The sequence below is a fragment of the Oryctolagus cuniculus genome, chromosome 6 (genome assembly GCF_964237555.1).
Source record: "Oryctolagus cuniculus chromosome 6, mOryCun1.1, whole genome shotgun sequence".
Lineage (NCBI taxonomy): Eukaryota > Metazoa > Chordata > Mammalia > Lagomorpha > Leporidae > Oryctolagus > Oryctolagus cuniculus.
Genome location: NC_091437.1, coordinates 44,259,353 through 44,286,527, shown reverse-complemented (window position 1 = coordinate 44,286,527; position 27,175 = coordinate 44,259,353). Strand labels below are relative to the sequence as shown.

Genomic DNA, 27,175 nt, shown 5'->3' with positions numbered 1-27,175 from the left:
GTGCTCCTGGTGCTCAGCCTACATGGCGAGCTCCCCTGGGTGAGGCCAACAGGTATCTGAGCACAAGCACGATGCTGGACAGTCCTTCCTCCTCCTCCTCCTCCTCCTCCACCTGGGAGCCAGCCTCCGCTAAGACCCAGTGACGACCCTTTCACAACACCTGCTCTGCAGTACTTACCTGTTCTTTGCATTGGGGAGGGAATCACAGGCTGTCTAGGGAGGACTGTAACAGCTGGCAGCCCCGCAAAGGAAAAGCGAGGGGCCATGCTCCAGAGCCCGATTGCCGGCCGCTGGCACCGACTCGCTGTGGCGGGACCAGGGCCGGGGCAGCCTGGGTGGGATGTGGCTCTTGTCCACTGGTGACCAGGCAATGTGCAGGCGCCTCTCAGGGCAGGAAGCTATGATCCCTGTGCAGTGCGTGGTCTACACCCTTCCTTCCCCCACCTCCCCTCTCCGTCCATGCTTACCCTCTCTTCCTTCCTGTCCCCCCCATTCTCCCTGTGACACCATTTTGAAAGATGTCATTAGGAAAACCACTCTGAACTGGAGAGGAAGTGAATGCATGAACACTTTCACTCTACTTCTTAGGAGAAAGAGGTACCCCCACCGTTCCTCCCCAGGGAATCTGCTGCACAGTGGGCAGGGCGCAGACGTGCGCGGGCGCACGCTCTGAGTCACCTGGGCAGGCATGGCCCCACTGCTCCCCTGACACCCGCCCTGCTCACCCGCCAGCCCTACTTCCAAGCAACTTTGGGTGGTCACAGGGACACGGAAGGCAGAGTTTGCGGGTCTCGACCCCGTGCTTCTCTTTCAAGGTTCTTCCCAGGCTGCGGTCAGTGCTCACTGGAGACTGAAGGAGCTTCCCTGGCGAGGGCTGCCCCGCAGAGCCCCGTGGCGCCTGCTCACCAGCACTGCACCGGCGGCTCTCAGACAGCACCACCTGGCCCTTACGGAGGCTGCGGGCTCTGCTCACTCAGCGCTGGCCACAACTCACAGAAGGAAGCTCCTTAGCCTTAAAAGGAAGTACCAGGGTCTAGCTGGGTGGCCCCCAAGTTCAGGGAGCCACTGACACCCCAGACTTCCATACAAATCACCTCGGACGGGTTCTACATGATGACCTAGGGATGGCCATCCACCTGCTGCACAGCTGGAAGCCAGCAAACCATAGCCAGGACGTGACACTCACTGCCCAGGGAACAGAGTCCCTGCAGCGGCCACTCCTGCCCACTGCTCTGGGAAGGAGGACTCCTGTCACCCCACTGAGGGGACACGTGCGTCACCGCCGAGCCGGACAAGGGGCAGGGCTGTGCTCTGAGCCCTTTTGAACCTGGCAGCAAAGGGCGGATGCAAAAGGGCTCAGAGCAGCCTCCGCTGCACCCTGCAGCAGCACCAGTGTCCTGAGTGATGCACCTGCCCAGGGCTCTGGGGAGGGGGGAGGGGCTGAAGCGGCCCCTCGGCCCCCTGCCCGGGCTGGGCGGCCTCGCGGGAGCCGAGAGACATTACGGCAGGCACTCACTTGGACTTGTTCTCTTCATAGTGAGCACTGGTCTTAATGTATCTGGCCAGCTCTATCTGCATGTCGCCGAAAAGGGGCACCACCTGCAGCTGCTGCAAAGGAAGCAAACAGAGCGCGTGAGACCCTGCGGGCGGGGCGGGCCCCGGGGGACCCTGGGACCAAAGGGAGCCCACGCTAGTGGTTGGTCCTTCGCTGTCTCCAACTCCGTGTTCCCAGCTCCTGAACCCAGACAGGCAAAGTGACTTGGTCAAGATCACCCAGCCTGCAGAAAGCATGAATGGGCAGCCACCTGGCACAGGGTCCCAGCTCAGAGGATCCTGGCTGCTGTGAACTCTAGGCTTGGGGCAGCCATCTGAGTGCCCCTGGCTGAATGTGGTTTTCTAAGAAAGTCCACACCAGGAAGGGAATGCAAACCATAACAGCTAACAGCAGGGGGCAGACAGCACCCTTCAAAGGCTGTGCACCGAAGGAGGCTGGTGTGTACTGCTGCTTCTCACCCACTCAGAAGGTGCACTTCAAACACGCCATCCAAGCCACTGTGAGGTCAGCACTAGCATCACCCCACGTCCATATGGAGAAACGCAAGTGTAAGCTGCTGACGGCATTCTTCACAAAGACCAGCTAGAAGTCAGGGCACAGTGGGATTAAGCAGCCACTCGTGATGCCAGCATCCCATATGGGTACTGGGTCGAGTCCCAGCTGCTCCACTTCTGACCCAGCTCTCTGCTATGGCCTGGGAAAGCTGTGGAGGACGGCCCAAGTCCTTGGGCCCCTGCCACCTACATGGGAGACCCAGATGCAGTTTCTGGCTTCTGGCTTTGTCCTGTCCTACTCTTTGCCATTGCAGTCATTTAGGGAATAAACCAGTACTGGAAGATCTCTCTCCATCTGTCTGTCTGTCTCTCTCCGTGACTTTGCCTTTCAAATAAATATATAAATCTTCAAAAAAAAAAAAAAAAGTCAAGGAGTGAGGATTATAACCATGCAGGCTCTGCTTCAGCTACAAAACCCCGATCAATCAGCTAGGGAACCTTCCAGAGCACACAGCTTCAGCCCTCCTCTTTCTTAGCCTGGAGAACTACATCTAGGGGAGAGGCGGTGACTATCCCCAAGCCGCTCGGTTAGGATGCAGCAGAGTGAGTCAGAAATCCAGGGCAGCCCACGGAGGGGCTTCTGCTCCTGCTGCTCACCCCCACCTCATTCATGCTGACTTGAGGCAGATTTTCCAAGGGTCTCCCAAGATGAGCTCTGTTTTTATTTGGGGGCAGCTCCAGAGAAAAAGCGAAGTTTCAATCCTAGAAACAAGTGTAGCCAAGCCAAAGGACTCCTCGGGCGGCTCTGCTCCCCTTAGCCTTGAAGAGCCAGGAGGACCCAGGTGCAGCCCAGTGCCCTCCATGCCACACCTTCAAGGGGTTCTGATCTGAACTTCAAGCTGGGCTTCCTGTGTCTGTGCCCTTAGGCCCAGCTTCATGTCCGCAGTTCCCAACCTTAGAATAAACTGGGAACGTAGAATTTAATTCCAAAGTAGGAGATCCCCTTGCAGACCCCTCAAAGGCTTGATCTAACTCAGAGGCTTGATCTAACTGGAAGCTTTTATTTTTAAAGATTCAGGGCCAGAAGATCCAGTCTCAAAGGCGCTGGAATGGATTGAGAGTTCAAGGGATGCTGATGAGGCGTCCTGCCCCAACGTGGGGGCAATCAGAGGGAGCCTCCGGTGGGCAGGGAGAGAGGCTGCTTTTGAAAATGTGAATCAATTTAAAAGCCAGTCTTTAACGCTCCTACTTCTGGGGGCTGTGTTCATGGTGAAAATGACAGCAGGTGCCGTGTTCTAGCACGCGCTGCTTTCTTTCCATGACCGGGAACTCAGCCAAGGGAAAAAGCAGCGTGCAAAAAGCATCACAGGGCCTTCCAGCCTGGCCCCAGCTCAACCCCAGACTCAGAGCCATGCTGCACCTTTGTGGGGCTGCCTCCAACGGCATTCACTGCTGTCCTAATGGCAGCTTGAGGCCCCCATTCCTTCCCCATCTCAGGGTCTTCAGAGCTACATTTCCACTGACAAATCCCAAAGTGTCCTTGGGGGTAATTTTGTTCCTTTGCCCAAAATGATCTGGGCTCTGGTGGCTCTGGTAGCCCTGGCCCCGGCCCAGCCCCCGCATCAGCTGCTGACCTTAAAAAACTTATCAATTTTGCTAAGGTTGATTCTCTTCTTGGCGTCCAGTTTGTAGATGTTACTGACATTTCCATCCATCAGGTAGAGGCCAAAGCCCATTACCTGGAATGAGAAGGGACAGAGCACAGACACCAGTCACACCTGCTGCAAAAGGAAAGAGAGAGAGAGAAAGAGAGAGAGAGAGAGAGAGAGAGAGAGCGAGCGTGCGCACAACTGTGCGTATGTGTGCCGTTCCCCCCTGCAACACGGAGATACATGTTCTAGTACAACAATCCACACACCTTCAACTACACACAGACCACAGCCAAGGGATGCTTAGGCAGCCCCCACCACTGGCCACAGCCTATGTGCAGTACTTTCACAAGTATCACTGTCAGGAATAAATCTTAATTCTCACCACAATCTTGCGAGTCAGGTTCTATACAATAACCTTCTACCTGCGAGGGTGAGAGCTACTGAGAGGTGGAACAGACTCCAAGACCACACAGCTACAGTGCAGAGCCCGCATCTGGACGGGCTGGGGACTGAGATCTGTCCACAAATCCTGCATGTTCATCCGTTTGGTGAGGGGTGGGAGAAAGGCAGCGGCCTCCTAAGTGCTGCTTTACTCCCCATTAATGCCCCCCCTGGCCAGCACTGCGCTGGGCTGAAGCCCGGAGCCAGGAGCTCCATCTGGGTCCCCCACCTGACTGGCAGGGATGCAATTCCTGGAGCGCCCACCACTGCCTCCAAGGGTGTGCATGAGCAGAAGCTGTAATCTGGAGCTGGGAGCCAATAGGGAAGCCAGGTACTCTGGTAGGGGGTGCGGGATCTTAACTGCTGGGCTGAGTGATGGTCCTGCACTTCAAAGTTCAGTCCTGAGAGAAAAGACACTACTCATGCTTTGTTGAGTTCCTGGCGGGTAGCACCTCACTGATTCTTGACTGACTATCTGGTTAACAGGGAATACTTGTGAAAATATCCCACCTCTTTCTCCAACGGGACGACAATGATGAAGTTCCTCAGGAGCCAATGGTGACTTTATTTTTAAAAACTAATCTCTTCTTGAAAATGCCCTGTAAGTGGCTGCACATTCCTGATAGCCCAGTCCGTGTAACAGCTGAATGCAGGTTTGTCACGCTCCTGGGTCAAACGTACAGCTCAAGGAGCCGAGCAGCCATGGGGCGTGGGAAAAGTCCTTCTCTCTGTGTCGCTATTTCCTCATCTGACATGCAGGGACTGCACTAGAAGGCTGTTGAGGTCCTAGGTCCCAACCCTCTCTCCCTCACCCGGCTGAGAGCATTTTGTTCTGCAAGATGAGCAAGTCTTTTCCATTTAAGGGTGGACAGAGCCCCCTGGTGGCATATGGATTCACAAACTCAAGCTCAGAGAAGGTCTGATGGAAGAGGGGAGAATCGAGGGAAGAAGGCTGGGAGGTTGGGTTAGAAGGATGTCAGACATGCAAAAGAAAAAGGAGGGCATGAGAACTTGCAGGCAGCACCTGAGGCTTCCTGGTGGACTGGAATTCAGTATCCAAGCAGCAAGTTGAGGGGCAGCTACAGAACAATCCAGGCTAGCACTGGGGGTGAAAGGTGACCAAACTTTGGGTGACTTCTCTCAGTTTCTGATGGTGTGGAGGAAGCCAGAGAATGACTCATGAAGCCACAGTGTCCTGCAGACTTATCAAGGTACCACGGAAACAAAGATGGAACACCAACACAGGGCTAGGATGCTGAGAACAACAGAGAGGCATCAAGGAGAGGAGGAAGAAAGGGGATTCGACAGGGACTTTCATGGGGAGGTTCTCAGGGAGACAAAGTCCACACGGGGTCTGTAGTGTGTCTGAAGGCTCTGCAGGGCTGGGCCTTGGGCACTGCAGTTAGTCTGCTGCTCGAGACACCCCTACCCCGTATCAGAGTGACTGGCTCGAGTCCTGGCTCCTCCGCTTCCAACCCAGCTTCCTGTTAATGCACACCCCGGGAGGCAGCAGGTAGTGGTTCAGGTAACTGTGTCCCTGCCAGCCCTGTAGGAGACCAGGACTGAGGTGCAGGCTCCTGATTTTGGCCTGGTCAAGCCTTTGTAGGCCGTTGTAGGCATTTGGAGAATGGACCAGCAGATGGAAAATCTCTGTTTCTCTGAATTTCAAACAAAAATTTTAAAAAAGTCAAGACTCTGGCGAAGATTGCTCATTCCAATGTTTCAGCTGTCAGAGAGAAGTTAGAAACAATGGAAAGAGTTAACAACATGATACCTAAAGAAACGGAGGCTCATCCATGTGACAGTGTTAATGCCTGCATGATATTCCAAACACACTTTTAACAGGGGATGGAACTCATACATGCTTATTCTCAGTATATGTTTTGAAAATAAGCATCAAAAAATCAGGACATATATTAAAATTGTAAAAAGTGTCATCTCTGGGTGAAAAGATTTTTCCCTGTGCTTTTCTGTATATTCCAGATTTTCCACAATAATAAAAACAATGCCACAATTCTTGAATGAGACTTGCAGACTACTCAAAGAATTGTGATCGTTTTGGAAAAACAAAGCAAAAGCTTGAAGATTCTGCCTTCTGTTTGAGTTGGGACTCTCTCTTCCTCCAACTTTAACTTGATCAATACAGGCACACAAAGGCTGTGCTACAAGGGTGTTCACTGCTGTTTAGTAAACAATTATCCAACAAGAGGGCACTGGTTAAATACAATGGAATACTCGGTAACCATGAAAAACTACACTGAAGGAGTATCTTCAATGGCATTTTAAAGAGGAATGCGGCACAGTTAAGGAGGATGGTTACAAAGCACTGTGTGTGGTAAGATGGGGATGCATGTTTTAAGTAAGGAAAAGAAATACAATTTTAATCAATGATTTCCAACAAGATGGCGGTGTGAGGGCAGCTGTGGGGGCGGGGCATGCGCTGGCGCGTGCCTCCACTCACCTTAAGGAGCATGTGCTTCTCGCTGGGGGTCAGGTACATCTTATTCTCATAGTAATCCACGCAGATGTTGACAATGTCGGCCAGCAGCTCCTCGTAGCCGGGGATCACTTCCAGCTGCTGATGGAGACACTGCACGGCGGCACCCTCTGGTTAGGCTGCACCAGCCTCCTCGGGCAGCGCCACCCACACCACCCAGAAGGCTCACAGCTGGGCGGTGGTCCCCACTGACTGCCCGGGGGGAGGGGAGCTCCAAGTCCTCTTCCCCTCATCTCTATGGTGGCTGCTCAGAGCTGTCACACGCCTCCCCAGACAGGGAACTCAGCCCCTCGGCCCCCTCCATTTTATTCCCCAACAGTTCTGATGGTTAGAAAGTGCCCTGCAGTAGTCTCAGCCTGGACCACCGGGTGTGGACCCATCTCCACAGACAAGGCCAGAGAGACCCAGCCACGGGGGGGAGCTGGGCAGGCAGGACCCAGCGGTACAGAAGCCGCTCCTGTGGGAGAAGGGTCGCAGGTCCCTGCCCCAGGTCCTGTGGTGTGCCCTGAGGACAGCACTGTGCTGCCACTTTCCCCAGGCAATGGGAAAGCAAACCTGGACTCTGGACCACTGGCCACACTTCCCCGGGTGAGACAGGCCCTCTCCCCGTTGTTCTGGGTCCTGCAGACCTTCCTGCTGCTGCCTGCTTAGGTTGAGCCAACAGAGATCACTGCTGGTCACAGTGTGCTGGGCAGGACAGGAGGGGTGCCCTGACAAAGTGCATGTGGTGACAATAGCCGTGCCTTCCTACGGCCCTGCCATTTCTCAGGGGCCACGTGCCGACGGCTCTACACTCACCAGCTCCCTGCCCACGACAGTCCTGTGAGATGCACCCTCTTCAGATCTCCACAGAGCAGACCCAGTTTACAAAGGAGGAAGCTGAGGCTCAGCCTTTGCCCAAGAGCTCACAGTGGGTCAGAGGGGATCCAGGATTAGAAACCAGTCAGTCTGGCTGCAGACCCCATGACCTCAACCTCTGCACCGGGGTGGGGCCAGAGCACTGGCCAGCCTTCCAGAGGACAAGAGTGAGATGAGAGGAAGGGCCGGCTGCAGTGGGAAGAGGGCTGTTCAGCCTGCAGCTGGGTCAGTCTTGTGTGGGAGGGGCAGATACACTGACACTGGACACGGACTGGGGGACTAGGCTGCCTGCTGCCCTCTGGGCACTGCCCAGCACCCCTGCCTCCAGGCCCCTGCTTGCACCCCCAAGTTGCTGGCAGGACTAAGCAACTAGGGGCCTGCCCTCACCTGAGTGATCCTGTTGTGGTTGGCCAGGAACATGGAGAGGTTCTGCGACTCCTGGATAGACTGGGGGTCTGCCATCTTCCTGAGGAACTGGGCTGCCCTGAAATGCAGGAGGAAGAGTGAGGCGGCAGGCATTGTCCCGAGCGACCAGCCTGAACCACACCGCACGGGCTGCCGTGCCAACCTGACCCCTAGGGCAACGAGCTCTGAGTGTCACAGGCCACTCTCATGGAGAAAGAGGTCCTCTGGAGCCATCTCCTTGGGGTTTGCCGACACCCTGGTGATACCTACATCTGAAACTTGAAGGCAAGAAGGTACTGACAACCTCTGTAACTCAAACTTCAAAGTTCAAGGGCGACCAGCGTCCCCTCGCCCAGGCAGGAGCGCTGAGTTAGGTTGTGAGAGGAGCATCCCTCGCAGTGGTCCTCCACGAAACTTACAAACCAGAGTCCCAGGCAGGGGCCTTGCTCTTTGGTCTGTGTTCTGTTTCTAAAGCAAAGCAATGCTTGCAAATGTCTGTGTGACCCAACAGGAATCCAGAGGCCACAGCCACCTGCACATGCAGCCAAGCCTGCCGTCCCCATCAACTGTGAGCAGGCAGGCGCCTCGCTCATGCCCTTCGCTGACCAGCAGAGGGCCACAGCTCTAGCCTAGATGAAAGCTGTTGGCCACAACTGGGGAGACTCTGGGGAAGGCATTCTACTAGGAGCTACCTGTGAAATCTTTGGAAGCTGTCATTTTTTGGGTCAGTTTTGAGAAGGGCTCTGTCTTCCAGGCACCCCAGGTCTCACAGTTGACCCAGAAAGACAAACTCGTGAGAACCAGTCTGTCTATGCTCTTGCTTTTCCTAGGGACCGTGGCGTCCCAGGGGGACGAGGTTCAGGGAGAGGGTCCTTCCATATCAGAGACAGGAAACCTTTCCCAAGAGATGCTCCCAGACACTGGGGAGCTTGCCCGGGCCTCAGCCGACACATCCCACTCATAGGCCGCTTGCACTGCCCTCCCCGGCTTTGGAGTGGCAGCACCCAGACCCCTCTCCCACTCTCAGTCCTTCTTCCTGTGAGCAGACACTGAGCCCAGCTCCAGGGTGAGCACTATCTAATTAGAGCACCCACCCCGTGCCCCCTACCATAGTGACCAAGGGAGGGAGGGCTCAGCACAGCACCCACGCTTGCCCCACTGCAGTCTCCCTGGGAAGGAGGAGCACCCTTTCCTTCCCAGGAGCTGGGGTGCTGCGGTGGGCGGAGGGAACAGTGAAGCTGCTAGAGGCGACCCCAGGAGGAGCCGCCTGAAGCTGACGGAGATGGAGAAACCCAGGCTAATATCATCATCTGAGGACCTGGACGCAGGTGCACCTGGGCTTTCCAGCTCCCCTGGCCACTTCCCTTCCTGCCTGTCCTCAAGCAGCTGGAGATGGCCTTCCGCCTCTTGTGGAAAAGGACTCCTATAACCACCTGTGATTCTCTTACTGCTCCCACAGGGCACAGGACACCACCTCAGCAGGAGGGGACTGAGGCTTCAGTTCCCTTGGAGTCACTCGGCTCTGCACAGATCAAGTTCTTCAGAGACCAGCTCTGACCCTATTCCTCAAGTCACACTTCCACAGCCCCAAGGCCCTTGCAGGTGCACAACAGAGGCACCTGAGAATGGACCTGAGAAGGCTCTGCCCTTCTCCTCCACCTGGCATGGAAGAGGGGTCCGGCCGGGGGCAGGGAGAACGGCAGGGGCACTGACCTCTTGTAGGCAGAGTGGTCATTCTTGACGCTGCACTTCATGTTCTTCAGCTCGTCCAGGACAGCGAACATGTTGATGAACTTGCCCAGGGTCAGGAGGTAGGCCTCGGAGACAAAGTCCTTCCTGCGCTCCGCGTGGCACAGCCGCTTCACCTCACTGCAGAACCGCTCGATGGCCTTGCGCTGGGGGCAGAGGGGCGGTGAGTGAGGCTGGGGCAGCCCAGTGGGGGCCAGGGTCAAGGCTCCCTGGGGGCCCACGCCAGAGCCTGGACATTTTGAGAAGGGCAAGTGGGTCAGGGGGTCCTTCTTGGAGGAGCTGGGCACCTGGAGCTGATCTCTGGTGGTGAGCCTGGGACCTACACCCACGCCACCCAGACTTGTGAATTGCTCCACACACACTCCTGCTGAGACACATCATCTCAATCAAGTGTGGAGGACCAGCACCTTGGACAGTGCCAAGCACCAGCTGGTAGGGAGACAGAGACCAAGGGTAAGAGAGACATTGAGAGACAGAAAGAGGTTCATTCATCAGCACTTACTGAGTGTCTACTGTGCACCAGGCACCACTGTAGCAGGGCACAAAATAGAAACTACCCGACAACAAACTCCGCCCCAAGGAGCTCATGTTCTGGTGAGGGCAATCAATGTAACAGGTTCAACAGAGAAAAATAAAGAAGGGAGGGAAGTGATGGGAGGAGGATCAGGGGACAAATCACCAAGAAGTGATTTTCAGGAGAGGAATCTGAAAGAGAAGGATAAAGATATGAGGCTAATTGAGGGGAGTGTGAATAGTGAGTGCAAAGGCCCTGAGACATATTTGAGACATGGGAAGCCTCCTTGAGGTGGAGTAAGTGCAGGGAAAAAATGGACACAGGGTCAGCAGGTCCCAGGGTCACTGGCTCTTGTAAACCTGCGCGAAGGTTTGGGCTTCAACATGGAGCGGGGTGGGAGGGGGAGGGCTCTGAAGCAGCACAGGACAGTCTCAGTTCGATTTTAAAGGGCTGACGGTGGCTGCTACCATAGTGAGAACAGACGGTATGAAGCAAGGTTGGAAGTGGGAGAACAGTTAGGAGGCTACAAAGTTACAGGCGGCATTACCCCAGGGTTCCTACAGATATACCCCAAGGGAATGAAACCTCAGTCCACACAAGACTTGTACATGAATGTCCAAGCTTTGATCATAGTGGTGCAAGGTGGAAACAACTCGAATGCCCATCAACTGATATGCCCATCAACTGATGAATGGATAAATACAATGTGGTGCGTGAGTACAGGAAACAGCAGACAGTCAGTCAGAGAAAGGAATGAAGTTTGGGTGCATTCGATGGGAATGACCTTTAAGTATTATGCCTACTGTCAGAAGACAGACACCCAAGCTCACACACGGTGCCACTGTATTTCTGTGAAATGTCCACAAGACGCGAATCCACAGGGACACACAGATTTGTGGTTGCCTAGGGCTGGAGGTGGGAGGAGGCGAGGGTGCTCCAGGGTGACATCTTAGTGATGGATGCACAACTCTACGGATATACTAAAAACTTAGGAGTTCTCCACCTCACATGAGTGAATGACACGGTGTGTGACTTGCATCTTCATTAAGCCGTTACCCACTCAGAAAAGCAGTAGAGCAACAGCAAAACAGGCTACTGTAGGCGTCCAGAGTGGGTGAGAGATGAAAAAGAGGAGGAGGAGTGGAGGGAGGGGGGTGAGGAGGGCAGGAAGAGAGATGACTGCTCGAAGCTGAGGGAGCTCCACTCTGCTTCCACGGGCCTGGGCTGACTGCCAGCTCGTGCCTGCTCTCCTGCAAAGCCGGGACAAGCCACCAGGTCTCAGTCCAATGCCACTTTCTGCATGGATGGAAATGTTCCCCACCTGTGTGGCCCAACAGGACAACCACTCATCACGTGTGGATCCTGAGTGCCCGAGGTGTGCCCAGCACCACTGGGCAATGAACTTTCCAGCTGCACTTTATTAATAGAAACAGCTACAGGTGGATAATGGCTGCAAACAGGACAGCACACTTCTAAAGGGCTCCAGACCCTCTTCCATAAAAGCCTCTTGCCTGGAGGCTGGCAGCTTAGCCCGAAGTAGGTTTTTGGATACTTTTTCTTTCCCTCAGGAACCTACCTCCTAGATTCCAGGCTGCTATAAGGCAGTTCTATGAAACTAACAAGAACAATGGCAACGTGTTACATCTGCCTGTCCCCAGGGCTCTCCTCGACCCTTTACAAGCCTGCAAAGGAAGGGTAGCTTCCCAGGAAGGAAATCTGCAGGTGGCAGAGAGGTTAAAGAACTCACAGACGCATGATCAAAGAGGCACAGCCGGGTTCTTTTTTTTTTTTTTTTTCTTTTTTTTTTGACAGGCAGAGTGGACAGTGAGAGAGACAGAGAGAAAGGTCTTCCTTTGCCGTTGGTTCACCCTCCAATGGTCACCGTGGCTGGCGTGCTGCGGCTATGATGTATTCCTGGAGCCCTTCCTACCTGGAGAGGCACACTGCCCACCTTGCTACCCTCCTCACGTACTTGGCTGCTCTCCCAGGGGCATTTTTATCCTTAGAACACAACCTCCTCTCTCTTTTTTATTTTTATTTTATTTATTTATTTTTTTTGACAGTCAGAGTGGACAGTGAGAGAGAGAGAGACAGAGAGAAAGGTCTTCCTTTTGCCATTGGTTCACCCTCCAATGGCCGCCACGGCCAGCACGCTGTGGCCAGCGCACTGCGCTGATCCGAAGCCAGGAGCCAGGTACTTCTCCTGGTCTCCCATGGGGTGCAGGGCCCAAGGACTTGGGCCATCCTCCACTGCACTCCCTGGCCACAGCAGAGAGCTGGCCTGGAAGAGGGGCAACCGGGATAGAATCCGGCGCCCTGACAGGGACTAGAACCCAGGGTGCCGGCGCCGCAAGGCTGAGGATTAGCCTAGTGAGCCACGGCGCCGGCACAGCCGGGTTCTAACTCAGGTTTCTCAGCCTCTGAAGGCAGTGCTCCTCGCCTAGGGCTGTGTATGTGGCTCCCCAGCGGAATCATTGCCCACATGGTCCCAGCTCTCACCTGCAGGTTCCAGCATGGTGCTGGGCACAGGGTGGACACTGCCCAGTGCCAGGGGTCTTCTGAGAAGCTCAGCTCACAGTAGGACATGTGGAGGGGCACACAGTGTGGGACAGACATCCATCCCAGCTGCAGACTGGCCTTAGCATCCAACCTGCACTGCTCATTGGCTTCCCTCATGTCTACCTGCTTTGCTACACTTCCTGTCATTTCTGTTCAACTGGCTTACTCCCTCACCTGGCACTGATGGAAGCCCTTGCTGTCTTTTCTCTTCCTTCTTTAGCTGATCTTCCTGCTTTTCCCTTCATCCATTTTCTACACAGCAGCCAGAGCAATGTGGCAAAACCTCAGATCACATCCTGTCACTGAAAACCTCTAATAGCTTCCTACACGAATAAAATCAGTGCCCTCCGGTCTCCTTCGAGGACAGGAGATCACTTGAGTATACACCAACAGGCAAGAGAAAACATCCCCTCTGATTTAAAAAAAAAGAAAGAAAGAAAAGAAGTGAAAAGAAAAGAGGAAATTCACCACGCCAAACCTGGGTGTATAACCTTAGACACCCTCTTCATCCTGGAAAGCTGAACAGAGCTTCCCGGCCACACCCAGCACACACCTCTAGATATTCCCTGAAATCAGACACTCCACTAATCTACAGAGGAATAGTACAAAGATAAAAACTGCCACAACAGAAAAAGAAGAAAGCAACAAGTATTTCCACAAATGTTGAATAACAAATGCACCAATTCCATAAACAAAAATAAGGAAGACAACATGACATCTCTAAAAGAATACAATAATTCAATACTAGGTTGTGAAGATGGTGAGATTAAAGAAATGCCAGAAATAGAATTCAAAAAACTGATCACAGGATTACTTAGAAGCAATCAAAAGCAAATAAATGAACTAACAAATGGATTAGAGGGTCTTTTTAGTGAAATAATAACAGAAAATTTCCCTAATTTGGAAAAAGAAAGGGACATCCAAGTACAGGAAGCACACAGAACTCCTAACAGACATGACCAGAAAAGAGCTTTACCAAGAAATTGTAAGCAAACTCTCCACAGTAAAACATAAAGAAAAGATTCTAAAATGTACACAAGAGACACACCAGATTACTTTCAGGGAATCTCCAATTAGACTCACAGTGGACTTCCTCATCACAAACCCTACAGGCTAGGAGAAAATGGCGAGATATATTCCAAGTCTTATAAGAACGAACAACTCCAAATACTATACCCTGCAAAGCTCTCATTTATGAATGAAGGTGAAATACAGCCCATCCATGACAAACAGAAATCGAAAGAATTTGTCACCATCCTTCCAGCCCTACAGAAGATGCTAAGGATGTGCTGCACATAGAAACACAGAAACAGGAATATCACTACAAAAAAAAGGTAGAGGAAGAAAATCTCCCAGTAAAAATACAAAAGAAATCCAAAGTAAAAAATAGAAATACTTATGGGAAAATGGTAGGGCAAAGTCATTACTTATCAATAGTCACCTTGAACGTACATGGCCTCAACTCTCCAGTGAAAAGACATACACTGGCTAAATGGATTAAAAATAAATTTCATCTATTTGCTGCCTACAAGAAATACATCTCATCAACGAAGATGCACACAGACTGAAAGTGAAAGGATGGAAAAAGATATTCCATGCAAACAGAAACCAAAAAAGAGCTGTTGTAGCCATCTTAGTATCAGATAAAATAGACTTTAACACAAAAACTATTAAAAGAGACAAAGAAAGGCACTATATAATGATTATATAATGATTAAGGGATCAATTCAGCAGGAAGATATCTCTATTATAAACGTATATGCATCTAATTACAAGGCACCTAGCTATTTAAAAGAAATGTTAAAGGATCTAAAGGGAATAGTAAGGGATTAGTAATGGGGGACTTCAATACCCCACTTTCTGCAATGGACAGATCAACCAGACAGAAAATCAGCACAAGAGCCTTCGCTGTGCCAGGTCTAAAACAGAAACTCAATCCCGCTCTCCCATGCTCGTGGCAAGGACTCATCTGCTTGAGTCATTACTGCTGCCTCCCAGGGTATATATTAGCAGGAAGCTGGAAATGGAAGTGGAGGTGAGACTCGATACCAGGCACAAGAATATACAGCATACATACAGCACCCGAAGCAGGGTCTTAACCACTGCACTACAGCCTGTCCCTGGTCTCACCTTTAACCACTGTCCCCTTCTCATGGCATCACGGCCTCCACAGGTTCCTTCTTGTTTTTACAAGCGTCATGTTCTTTCAGACCGTGGCCTTGGCTTTCCATCTGAAATGCTTTTCCTCCTGACCATCACACTCCAGCCTCTCTCGCTGTGCAGATCCCAGCTCACACAGCACCTCCTGAGAGGCCTGTCCTAAAGCAGCGCCTACCCACAGACATTCCACAGCCCAGAACTCTTGCAAGATTTCCTACACTTGCAGCATTTACCATGGAGTATTGTCTATGGTCTTCTCTCCCTCCACCCAAAACCTGCTCTCCATGCTGTATTTGACAAACATGGGGTCAGGGTATCTGCCTGCCTTGCTCAACCCAGAGCGTGTAGTATATAATAAAAAATATTCGCTGAAAGAATAAATAACATGGTATAAAACCATAAACCCCAGCGTCCAGGAGTTTCCTGTGCAGACTCAGCCCACCTGCTCACCTGAAAGTACATGAACTTCATGAGCTTCGTGACCTCTGGCTCCAGCACCTCCACCGTCTTCTCATAGATCTCCACCCGGTTGGGCTGCTCATTGCATTTCACCTAGGGATGAGAGAAGTGGTGCTCACACATTCTGCTTTGCATAGACGGTCAAGGTTCATACCTGGAGTCACAGAAACAGGCCTTGTCCCTGGATGGTGACCGATATGGTCATCTTTGTGAGAGGAGGCTGGGGCAGCCCCTATCTGACTTCTCTGGCAGGGGACAGAAGTGCTACCCAAGATGGACTACAGAAAAGGAACCAGCTGATCCCAAGAACAGAACCCTCCTCCCTGTCTTGGTTCTGTTCCCTGACCGTGAGCACACATGCACCTGTACTAAGGTATCGCTTCTTTGAGCTTTGTCCTATCTCTGCCGTACTGGGGCTGGCCAGGCGGAGAGGAATGTTCTGTCCATTGCTCTGGGTATGCTTGGCAGAGATCCTGTGTCCATCCCAGACCAACGCTGGCCAATATAAGTTGTACCCATCAAGAAACCCATTTAGCCTGCCTCGTGGCTGCAACCAGTGTGCACATTAGAAACACACGGTAATATTCTCTCAACACCAACACTGCCAACAGCTCAAGGAGCGTGAAGAAGGAGTGAGGGTGAGCACAAGGACACTCCTCAGGATGCCGTCCAGAAATTCTTAAAGTGGTAGCAACCCACTGAATAACCATTAATCCAATGATTAAATAGGTAAAATATCAATCACTCAACAACATCACGAACAATTAGAAAGAATCAGATCTATGTGTACTGATATGAAAAAGTAGATACCATAAGGGTGACAAATGAAAAAGCTCAAAGAACAGTAAGTATAATTAGGTCTCGTTTTTGTTAAGCAAAACCCAACACTGTGTATATGTTTCTACAATACAGGCATAGAAAATCCAAAAGGGTGCAAATCAAGCTGTCAATAGTAGTCACCCCTGAGGGCTAGGATTAGGAGGAGAGGCAGGGGAATTTTCTGTTTACTTTATACACTTACAGTTTGTTGATTTTGTTACAATGGGTTCCATTAAAGATATGATAATGACAATAAAGGTAATAAAAATATCTCTGTATATCAAAATAAAAAATAAGTCAGTAGGAAAAAAAGCAAGTGGAAGGACAATGTAAATAAGAAATGAAACACTAGTAAATGATAAAAATTTACAAAATAACACTCATGCCAGAGTAAAGATCCAGAAGACTATGCAGTACACTGCTGACGGTGACCATACCATGGTGGGAGGCTCGTTCCAGTGGTGGGGGTATGGAGGCACGAATGTCTTGTCTTTACACCTTTCTGCAATAGTTTGTGTGTCACACAGTGAGTATACTCTGTCTTTGAGATGGAACATGGTGATAACATTTTCCAAGAGCCTGGGCGGGGTGGGTGGGTCCTTGTCATCAGTTTTATAGGAAATTCTCTGATCGACTTGAGCGTTTTTCCTTGGGTGGCAGGCCCTGTTTCACTCTCTGCCACGTGGAGAAGCTCATCTCTCTGGGAGCAGTAGTAAAGACTCCTGGAGGGTGAGAGAGGCACTTGGCAAGGGGAGTCTCACCTGGGGAATGGCCCGGGAACAGCTGCGCCAGGTGTACAGCATGACGGCGTACTCGTGACCTTCTTCCAGCATTTCATTCTGAAACAGCAGAACACCCTCAGCAGGGAGAGATGATGCCCGTGTCCCAAGGCTTCTCAGCGGCCTCCAAACCCTCCCCGCAGCATCACTTGTGGGATTTATTAGAAATGCAGAGTCTCAGGCCCCTCCCTGGGCCTACAGAATAAAAACCTGCATTTCGGCAAGATCCCCAGATGACTCACAGGCACAAGGTTTTGTGAAAAACCAGACTGAATCATCCTCATCCGACACTCACAGGTTCTATAACTGGGCCACACTTTTCAAACAGATGGATGGCCACCTTAGCAAGTATCAGTCACATCTCTATGTCACCCCAGCAAAGTGTTCCAGCTACAATGTTAGAAAGAAAATAAACAAGGAGCAAGACAGCATGTTCAGTAGACAGGTTAGCAAACAATTATAAATACACATCACTGTGTATTGAAAAAGTGCTGGTGGAATATGCAGCAAGCTATCTGTAGCAAGTTCTCTGTGGAGCTGGGTTATCGTCTGTTGCTTTTTATGTATGGTATAGAACTATGTTAGTACTATTATACATAACCTTTGTTACTGTAAAACAGAACAGTATTATAATGTTTGCACTTCTGTAAGAGCCAGGGTTACTAGCAAGGTATCTCAAAAACATTCATGGAAAAATGGAACAAAAAGATCACTTTATTTTGATGCCAAGCACAATTTATTCATATTATGTATTTCCATGAACTTTTTGAAGACTCCTTAGATTTCATAAGCAGGAAAACAATTAATGTCAATTTTTAAAAATAATAAGCAGAGCAGATGGCAAAACCAACAACAGCATGAACAGGAACCTGAAAAAGACAGAGATGACTCATCCCACCGGATGACTGGTTCTGTGGAAAGAGCCCGAAACTCAGAGTCCAAATACCTGAGCTTAAGTCTAGATATAAGCTTCATCACTTATTAGCTCTTCAGGCTGTAGTAAACACGTAGCCTAAAGCTCTCCATTTACTCATCTGTTAAAGGATGATGATGATCACTCTCTCCTAGAGCAGCATGAGGACAGGAGACACACCGAAACACATGTATACACACTAGGTAATCTATAAAGCATGTTCAGAAAACACTGTACTAGCACGACAAATTGTCAACTGTGGAGCTACCATTTCACCCAGCAACTCCACTCCTAGATCTCTATGCAGACGAACTGAAGTCATATGTCCATACAGAAACTTACGTGAATTCAGGATTTGCACATAAAATGTTTGCAGTGACATTATTCACAATGGACCCAAAATTGGAATAACCCACATGCCAATCAACTAATGAATGGATAAAAAAAGTGCAGTCTATCCCTATAATAGAATCTCACTCATCTATAAGAATGAAGTCCTGCAACAACACAGATGGACATTGAGAACAAGCTGAGTGACAGGCCACAGCCTGGGGGATTCATGTAGACGAAAAGTTCAGAATAGGCAAATTCATAGAAACAGAAAGCATATTAATGGTTGCCAATGAATGGGGACAGAGAGGAACTGGGAGTGACTGCTAACAGGTCTGCGGTACCTCTTGGGTAAGGGAAATTAGATGGTGATAATTGTTGTATAACATTGCGGATATGCTTAAAAACTATTGAATTGGATACCTAGAATGGTTTCATGTTATGGAAATTGTATCCCAAAAAACACAACAGAAATATTACTAGACTACTTCTTTTTTCAAACATTTCTATAGATAATTTACTCATAAACGTTTATTTTTAAATCTACATGTCAAATCTATTTCATAATTTCTGATTAGTATCCAATCGGATTTAATTCGGAGTTTATTACTTATTACAGTTCTTTTTTTTTTTTTTTTTGACAGGCAGAGTGGACAGTGAGAGAGAGAGACAGAGAGAAAGGTCTTCCTTTGCCGTTGGTTCACCCTCCAATGGCTGCCGCGGCCGGCGCGCTGCGGCCGGCGCACCGCGCTGATCCGATGGCAGGAGCCAGGAGCCAGGTGCTTTTCCTGGTCTCCCATGGGGTGCAGGGCCCAAGCACCTGGGCCATCCTCCACTGCACTCCCTGGCCACAGCAGAGGGCTGGCCCGGAAGAGGGGCAACCGGGACAGAATCCGGCGCCCCAACCGGGACTAGAACCCGGTGTGCCGGCGCCGCTAGGCGGAGGATTAGCCTAGTGAGCCGCAGCGCCGGCCCACTTATTACAGTTCTGATTTTAAAGCAAGTGTCATCCGTGAACCATACTTCTAATTCTCAATTTAGAGACCTTTTCAACACTACTGACTTGAGTCCTGAAGACCAGAGAGAACCAAGATCAGGCCCATGGTGCCCTGCTGTTCATGTTAAAAAGGCAAGTGACAGTGCACAGGGAACTTTCAGCACCAAAGTAACTGCTCTCCAGCAGGTGTGAGTAATTCAAACTCACTCAAGTCCTCTAGAACACTCAGGGGTACCAGGTTCTGGCCTGGGAACAGGATAATGAACAAGAAGAATGCGGGGCAGGCCAGTGGCACAGCAGGTTCAGCCACCGCTTGTGATGCCCAATTCCCATATGAGAGTTTCAGTTAAAGTGCCGGCTACTCAGCTTCCAGCCCATTTCCTTCAAATGCATCCAGGGAAGCAGGAGATGATGGCTAAGGAGTTGAGCTCCTGCCACCCATGTGGGAATCTAGGATGGAGTTCCAGGCTCCTGGTTTTGGCCTGGAGCAGCTGTGGCTGTGTTGCCATTTCAGGGAGTGCACCAGTGTACGGAAGATCTCTCTTTTTCTCTGCCTTTTAAATAATTACATTTTTTTTTTTTTTAAAGAAGGGGATGATGGTGCCGGTGCTGTGGCGTAATGCGTTAAAGCCCTGGCCTGAAGCGCCGGTATCCCATATTGGTGCCGGTTCTAGTCCCGGCTGCTCCTCTTCCAATTCAGCTCTCTTCTATGGCCTGGGATAGCAGTCAAAGATGGCCCAAGTCCTTGAGCCCCTGCACCCACGTGGGAGACCCAGAAGAAGCTCTTGGCTTCGGACTGGCGCAGCTCCGGCCATTGTGGCCGACTGGGGAGTGAACCAGCAGATGGAAGACCTCTCTCTCTGTCTCTGCTTCTCTCTCTTACTCTGTCTTTCAACTAAATAAAATAAGTCTTTTAAAAAAAGTAGAAGGGGATGTACTTGGTCCTGTGTCCTGTTTGGCTGACCATCAGCCAGATCTGTCACATAATCGATCAGAATGTAATATTAGGATGTTGTGGTGGAAAGACGACCAGGCAGGGCCTTGAGTTCCAGTCCTGGCTCTATTCAGAGCTACCAGTTAACTTAAAAATATCACGATTTCCTTCTTTGGAGGCAAAGAATTAGTGTAAACCACTGTTCTCAATCCTTGGGCACAGTCACCTGGGAACTCTGGAAATGGGTGAAGCCCAGGCCATGCCCCAGATGAACTGAATGTTCACCCCAGGGGGTGGGGTCCAGCACTGGTATTTTTTTTTTTTTTTCCACAGATCTCCAGGAGATACTCATGCAGCCGAGGTTGACAACTGCACGATTAAGGATCCCTAAAGAGCTCGACATTTCCAACCCTCTAAGTCATGACTTTGAGTGTGAGTTCAGCTCAGATTTCAGATCCGGCAATGGCAGACGACCACCCAGCACTTCTGTAGCCCTCATCTCATCCACTGCAATGAGCCCTCACTCCTTCCACAGAGTTTGTTGATAGTATGGTTTGAGTGCTTTGTCCTGCTTCCCTTTTCTCTGGCCATCCTGCCCTTCGAGAGGCCACCTTGCTCGAGTTCGGGCAGCAAAGACAGAAGAGGAGCATTGAGTGAAATCAAGTTTCTGCTGCTAAGCAGCTCCTGAAAGACTGAGCGAGGTAACAGGTGGAGACTGCTGACCAGTGTAAGGTTTTGGCATCATCCAGGCATGTCAACATTAACCTTGTTCTTTTACCCTTAAGATTTAATTAATTGAATTAATTAATAAGTAATAAATTAATAAGTAAATTATACTCTAAAAGGCAGAGTGGCAGAGAGAGAGAGAGAGAGAGACAGGAGACAGACAGACAGACAGAGGTCTTCCACCTGCTTATTCACTTGCCAAATGCCCACAGCAGCTGGGGCTGGGTCAGGCCAAAGCCAGGAGCCTGGGACTCCATACAGATCTCCCATGTGGGAAGCAGAAACCCAACCACTTGGGCCACCATCTGCTGCTTTCCCAGGCACATTAGCAGAAAGCTAGATCAGAAGCAGAGTAGCTGGGACTGAAACCAGCACCCATAAGGTGCTTAACTCCTGCACCTCAGTGCTAGCCCCAGTGCACCCTACCCTTGACTCATGTCTAGAACACATCAGTACCATCCCTTTTTGGGCAGACAAGGTACCCCCAAGGTGTCAGAATCTTCATCCCCACAACTGGTGACTATGTGACCTCACATAGCAAGAGGGACTGCGAAGATGGGCTTAAGAACCTTGGTGGGCCCGAGGTAATCACAGTGGCCCTTTAAGTGAAAGAAAGATGCCGAGGTCAGAGGCTGTGACTGCTGGCTGGCCTGGGGTTGGGGGTCATAAGCTAAGGAATGCAGGGAGCCTCTGGAAGATGGAAAAAGGGAACAGATTTTCCCTGGGGATCCCTCAGGACGGAGTACAGCCCTGACAGTATCTTGATTTTAACCCAATGACACCCATCTTGCACTGCTGACCTAAAGAATCTGTAAGCGGCAATATGCCTGTGACTATACAGTGGACTGAAATTATGTGTCAGAAAAAATTAAAGAAAAAGAAGAAAGCAGGGGGATTAAGGCAGCAAGAGGGGGAGGGAGGGAAGTATAATTATTTTCTTAGAATTATACCTATGAAATGCATGAAGTCTGTTCTCTTTATATTAATAAAAATTTTTAAAAAGATTTTGTAAGCAAGTAAGTTTGTTTGTGATCATCTATGACAGCAGCCATAGGAAATGAATTCAAACCAGCCTGTCCTTCCCGCTTCCTTAGTGGCGCCCCTGACCTTGTGGCACTGGAAAGCCTTGGTCAGCACAGTTCCAGCTGACTGCTAAGCTAGGAAGAACTACCCCTAGGATGTTTCTTATCTATACCCTCTCAGCCATCGCCTGCCCATTAGAGCACTCCCACCCTCTGATGCAGTCCCCAAATGCCCACAATAACCAGGACTGGGCCAGGCTGAGGCCAAGAGCTCAGAATGCAATCTTGCTATCCCACATGGGGGAAGAGGCTGTAACTACTTGAGGCATCACCTCCCAGGATGTGCATCAGCAGGAAGCTGGGGCCAGGAGCAGACCAAGACGTGGACTGAAGCACTGCAATACAGGATACAGCATTGCAAACAGTGTCATAGCCGCTGGGCCAAACACTGCCCGACGAGTGCCAACACTAGTAATGATCTTCCCCAGTTTATTTGCTTCAGTAGCTCCTCCTTACAACTCATCCTACACAATCTCACAAATGAAACTTATTCTCCAAGTAGAATCCTGTTCCCCTTTCCCACAGATGAAAATTTTCCATTGCTTTTGATTTTTTTATGAAAGGACGGAAAGCCCTGTTACAGGCTGAGTGTGGGTCTTCCCCACTCTTGCCAATTCCTATGTGGGAGCTTTAGCTCCAGGATCGGAGAAGGTGACTATGTTTGGAGATAGGGCCTTCTGGGACATGATTAAAACAGACGTTCAGTTTTGCCAGTACTACTCATTGAAGGGATTATCCTTTCTCCGATGTATTGTCTGGGCACTTTTATCAAACGTCATTTGGCTATATGTACTTGGATTTCATTTCTGGGCTCTCTATTCTGTTTATTGATGTATGTGCCAGTTTTCATGCCAGTACCAAGCTAAGCTGTTTTAATTGCTCTAGCTTTGTGGTATGCTATGAAATCAAGTACTGTGATGCCTCCACCTGCTGATATTCAGGATTGCTTTGGTTATTCTGGGTCTTTCATGATTCCATATGAATCTTAGGATTTTTTTTTGCTAATTCTGTAAAGAATATCATTGTCATTGGACAGAGTAAATTGAATCTGTGGACTGCTCTAGATAGTATAGACATTTTAATAATATTTTCTCCCATCCATGTGTAAGGGATATCTTGTCATATTTTTATGTCCTTGATGATTTATTTCATCAGTGTTTTATAATTTTTATAGTAGATATCTTTTTCTTGTTTGGTTAAATTTATTCCTAAATATTTCATTTGTGGTGGCTATTGTGAATGGGATTTCTTCCTTGATATGATTTTTTTTTTGACAGGCAGAGTGGACAATGAGAGACAGAGAGAAAGGTCTTCCTTTTCTGTTGGTTCACCCCCCAATGGCCGCTGCGGCTGGCATGCTGCGGCCGGCACACTGCGCTGATCCGAAGCCAGGAGGCAGGTGCTTCTCCTGGTCTCCCACGCGGGTGCAGGGCCCAAGGACTTGGGCCACCCTCCACTGCACTCCCGGGCCATAGCAGAGAGCTGGACTGAAAGAGGAGCAACCGGGACAGAATCCGGCGCCCCGACTGGGACTAGAACCCGGTGTGCCAGCGCCACAGGTAGAGGATTAGCCTAGTGAGCCATGCGTCAGCCTCTTTTTTTTTTTTTTTTTTTTTTTTTCATGCGTCAGCCTCTTGATGTGATTTTTTTTTAAAAACTTCATCTGGGGCCTGGTGCTGTGGTATAGTAGGTTAAGCCTTTGCCTATAGTGTGGCATCTAATACGGGCACCAGTTCGTGTCCTGGATGCTCCTCTTCCACTTCAGCTCTCTGCTTATGTCCTGGGAAAGCAGTGGAAGATGGTCTAGGTGCTTGGGCCCCTGCATCCATGTGGGAGATCAGAAACAATCTCCTGGCTCCTGGCTCTGGATCAGCTCAGCTCTGGCCACTGTGGCCATTTGGGGAGTGAACCAGCAGGTGGAAGACCTTTCTTTCTGTCTCTCCTTTTTTTCTGTGGCTCTTATCTCTCAAATAAACAAACAAATAAAAATCTTAAAAAAAAAACTTAATTTGAACACGGAAAGCTTATTAGGAAAGGCTGGGTGGGGTTGGAGGAATAAAAGGAGTTTGGATTAAAAAAAAGGGAAGCTGTCTAGGGTTCAGTATTTATGACAAATAAACTGATATGTTAATAGGGGAAATGGGGTAGGGGTATATGGGAACTCACCATAATATTGCCTCATAATTTGTTTTGTAAATTTAAAAATAATAATAATAGGTGTGATCCAGTTCAGACGCAGCCATTGGTGGGCCCTAATCTAAATCAACTGGTACCCTCATTAAGAGCAGGAAATTGGACAGAGACATAGGGTTGGGTGCCCAAAGAACATATGAGGGGGGCTGGCACTGTAGCATAGCGGGTAAAGCCACCTCCTGCACTACTGGCATCCCATATGGGCATGGGTTCAAGTCCCAGCTGCTCCACCTCTGATTCAGCTCTCTGCTGTGGCCTGGGAAAGCAGTGTAGGATGGCCCAAGTCCTTGGGTCCCTGCACCCACATGGGAGACCCGGAGGAGGCTCCTGGCTTCAGATCAGTGCAGCTCCAACCATTGCAGCCAATTGGGGAGTGAACAGTGGGTAGAAGACCTCTTTCTCTCTCTGCCTCTCCTTCTCTCTCTGTGTAACTCTTTCAAATAAATAAATCTGGAAACCATCTAAAATTCATGGAGAGAGGTTCATGAGAAACCCAATCTGTTGACTTTGACCTTGGAATTCTGGTCTCGGGATTTGTCCAGGAATAAGTTTCTGTGCTTTAAGCTGCTCAGTCCGTGGTATTCTGTTACAGAAGCCCTAGGCAACTAATAAACATTCGTCCGCGTACTAACCCTTACCTGATTTTCCAGAAATGCCACAAAAAAGAGCCTTTCATTCCATACTCAGGAGTCCCTGGAAACTCCTGCCCCTATGCGTTGCCTATGCTGACTGTCTCACCTGGTATGCCCTCCCCGTGCCATCTGACAGATCTAGCTGGGTGACACAGCAGACTACAGTGGAGAGACACCAGGGTGAGCATACAGCCCTAGGTTTCAGGCCCAATCCTGTGAGCTACTAATCCCAGGACCATACACAACTTGTTTATATTGGTTTCTCAAGGCCTCAGTTTTCTCACTCCTAAAATGGGTATAATGATCCCTTTGCAAATCACAAGGCTGTGATAAGGCTGTGCCAAGCTCATGTGAGAATATCTTCTGTTCATTTTGAAATGCGATGGATGTGTAAGGCATCCCTTCTCTCTTACAAGGCACCACTCAGAAGCCACCTCCTTCATCAAACTTTGGTCTTTTTCAAAGCCTCTTAAAAAAGTAGGAATTTTGATCATGACATCTACCCTTTTACATTTCGATTTGTCTGAAAGAATGGTCTAGAGCACAGGTTTTGTCGTCAGACAGACCTGGGTTTAGCTCGGTCACATGTCAGTGGTGGGACCCTGGGTGCATTAACTTTGCTGGGCTCTGGTTGGGTCCATCCGTGAAATGCGTATTATTGGAAAGGTCTGGGCTTATACGAGGACCAAATGCGATGATGAATTCAAGACATCTGCACAGGAAAGTTGTTCAGTCACCAGCAAGCTTGTCCATCGTCCGCCTCTCTCCCGGAGAGTTCAGACTGATGTCTGTTTGTCCTTCTGGACCACCTTGGCACTGACACAGCCCCCCCAACATGAGACCCTCTGAATCAATGAAGTATGTTTGTTAAGAAGAGTTCACAGACACAGTAAGAAGCATCCAGGGAGTGACAGGCAGAGCCTTGAAAGCAGCAGCTGGGGCTCTCCAAATTTCAGTGCTACCTGAGAGTGAAATCAACAGAATCCCAAGAGGGAAGGGGATGACTCCTCACAGAAGGGTGACAGAAAGCGGATTATCAGCCCCACTTGTGCAAGATTTAGGTCACCAGCTTCTTCAAGTCCATCACTGTCATTCCGAAGGTGAAGCTACAATCCCTTCTCTGAGGAAACTGTTGCTGTACTCAAGAGACAAATTCCACTCTCCAATCATCCATCTATTAGGATCTAATCACATATTCACTGCCAAAGCCACAGATGCTCAGGGAAGTGAGTAGTGGGCTTACGCAGGGTCCTCACAAGGAGCAGGATTTGCAAAGGCAGAAGCTTAAGGAGACCAGTGAGTCCCCCCCCCCCCCCCGCCCCCGGCACGCAGAGGAGGTGGAGCTGGGCTGGAGGATGGGCTCAAGTCGGATGGGTCTGAATGAGGACGGGGAGTCTGGCAGCCGAGCCTAAGTCCTGGCAGGAGCAGTGGCCTGGGAGTCCTCCCACCCCAGAGGGGAGTGCTCCACACACGTGGCTCACAGGCACTTACCATGCTCGAGTGGACCGTAGCCTGCTCAATGTACCTTGCAATGCCTGTGACGAACGCATTCCTGTCCTCAAAGTTTGTGTCGAAGTTAGCCTGTGGAATTGGAAGATAAGGGTAACTGGTTGCTGGAAAACAGGCCCAAGTGGCCAGAGAGCAACCAACCGCCCACAACCCCTGTAAGCTCCCTGCAGAGACTGACTGTCCTGTTCCCCCTTATCTCACTCCCATCTCACAACCATGAGGTGGCTAAATACAAAGCGGTAGCACTGCAGACCTATCATGGCCATAAATAATATGTTTTAAGTTACAAATCTATAGTAAGTTTTAAATTCAAAAGACAACACAAAGATCAATATATCTAATTCCCTTTTGGTAAAAACACACTCACACCTTTATGTATACTTCTAGTTTGTACTTTTGATTTCTACTTTTCTGTATTAACATGCAAGATATAATTAACAAGTGAATCCAAGTTAGAAGATGTTGATATGCCGAGTTTATGAACTGAACCTTCCAGCACATGTTTAATACATTTAACCACAGACTAAGACTGGTACCGTATGATGGACTTACATTTAAGGGAACTTAGCAGCCCAAGAACCTTCAAAATTTCAGGTTCAGCTGAAAAATCGCAGTAGTGCATCCTTTCCTAACAGGGCCTACTCGCCAGGCATACTCAGACAGAGGTTACTTGCAAGGCTGACTCCAGCGGTGGGGACATTCTCCCCTCCCCCACGCTGACGGGATCCTGGCATTGAGCAGTGAAGGGCAGTTTCTCTATCAGAAGATCTGGTCTCAAGCCACAGCAAGCTACTGTGCTGACCACCCTGCTGTGGGCCGAGTGCTCCTCTCAATGCATGAAGGGAAAGTCATTCACCCAGGCAGGCTCCAGGGGGTACTAAATTGCGATATTTAATTCATGAGGTCAGAGCTGCCAAA

At 49.8% G+C, this 27,175-nt stretch overlaps 1 protein-coding gene across 3 annotated transcripts in view; it reads right to left on the bottom strand.

The window, feature by feature from the left end:
* The window catches only part of CYFIP2 (cytoplasmic FMR1 interacting protein 2), a 132,505-nt gene that overhangs the window by 78,327 nt on the left and 27,003 nt on the right, over positions 1 to 27,175 (bottom strand). For all 3 annotated transcript variants that reach the window (XM_008255326.4, XM_002710339.5, XM_008255327.4), the window contains exons 3-10: positions 26,240 to 26,329; positions 16,924 to 17,001; positions 15,335 to 15,436; positions 9,616 to 9,797; positions 7,885 to 7,981; positions 6,604 to 6,732; positions 3,684 to 3,788; positions 1,517 to 1,608 (exon numbers count right to left, since the gene is read on the bottom strand). In XM_008255326.4, coding sequence (XP_008253548.1) covers positions 1,517 to 1,608; positions 3,684 to 3,788; positions 6,604 to 6,732; positions 7,885 to 7,981; positions 9,616 to 9,797; positions 15,335 to 15,436; positions 16,924 to 17,001; positions 26,240 to 26,329 — 875 coding nt within the window. The remainder of the gene's footprint in view (positions 1 to 1,516; positions 1,609 to 3,683; positions 3,789 to 6,603; positions 6,733 to 7,884; positions 7,982 to 9,615; positions 9,798 to 15,334; positions 15,437 to 16,923; positions 17,002 to 26,239; positions 26,330 to 27,175) is intronic.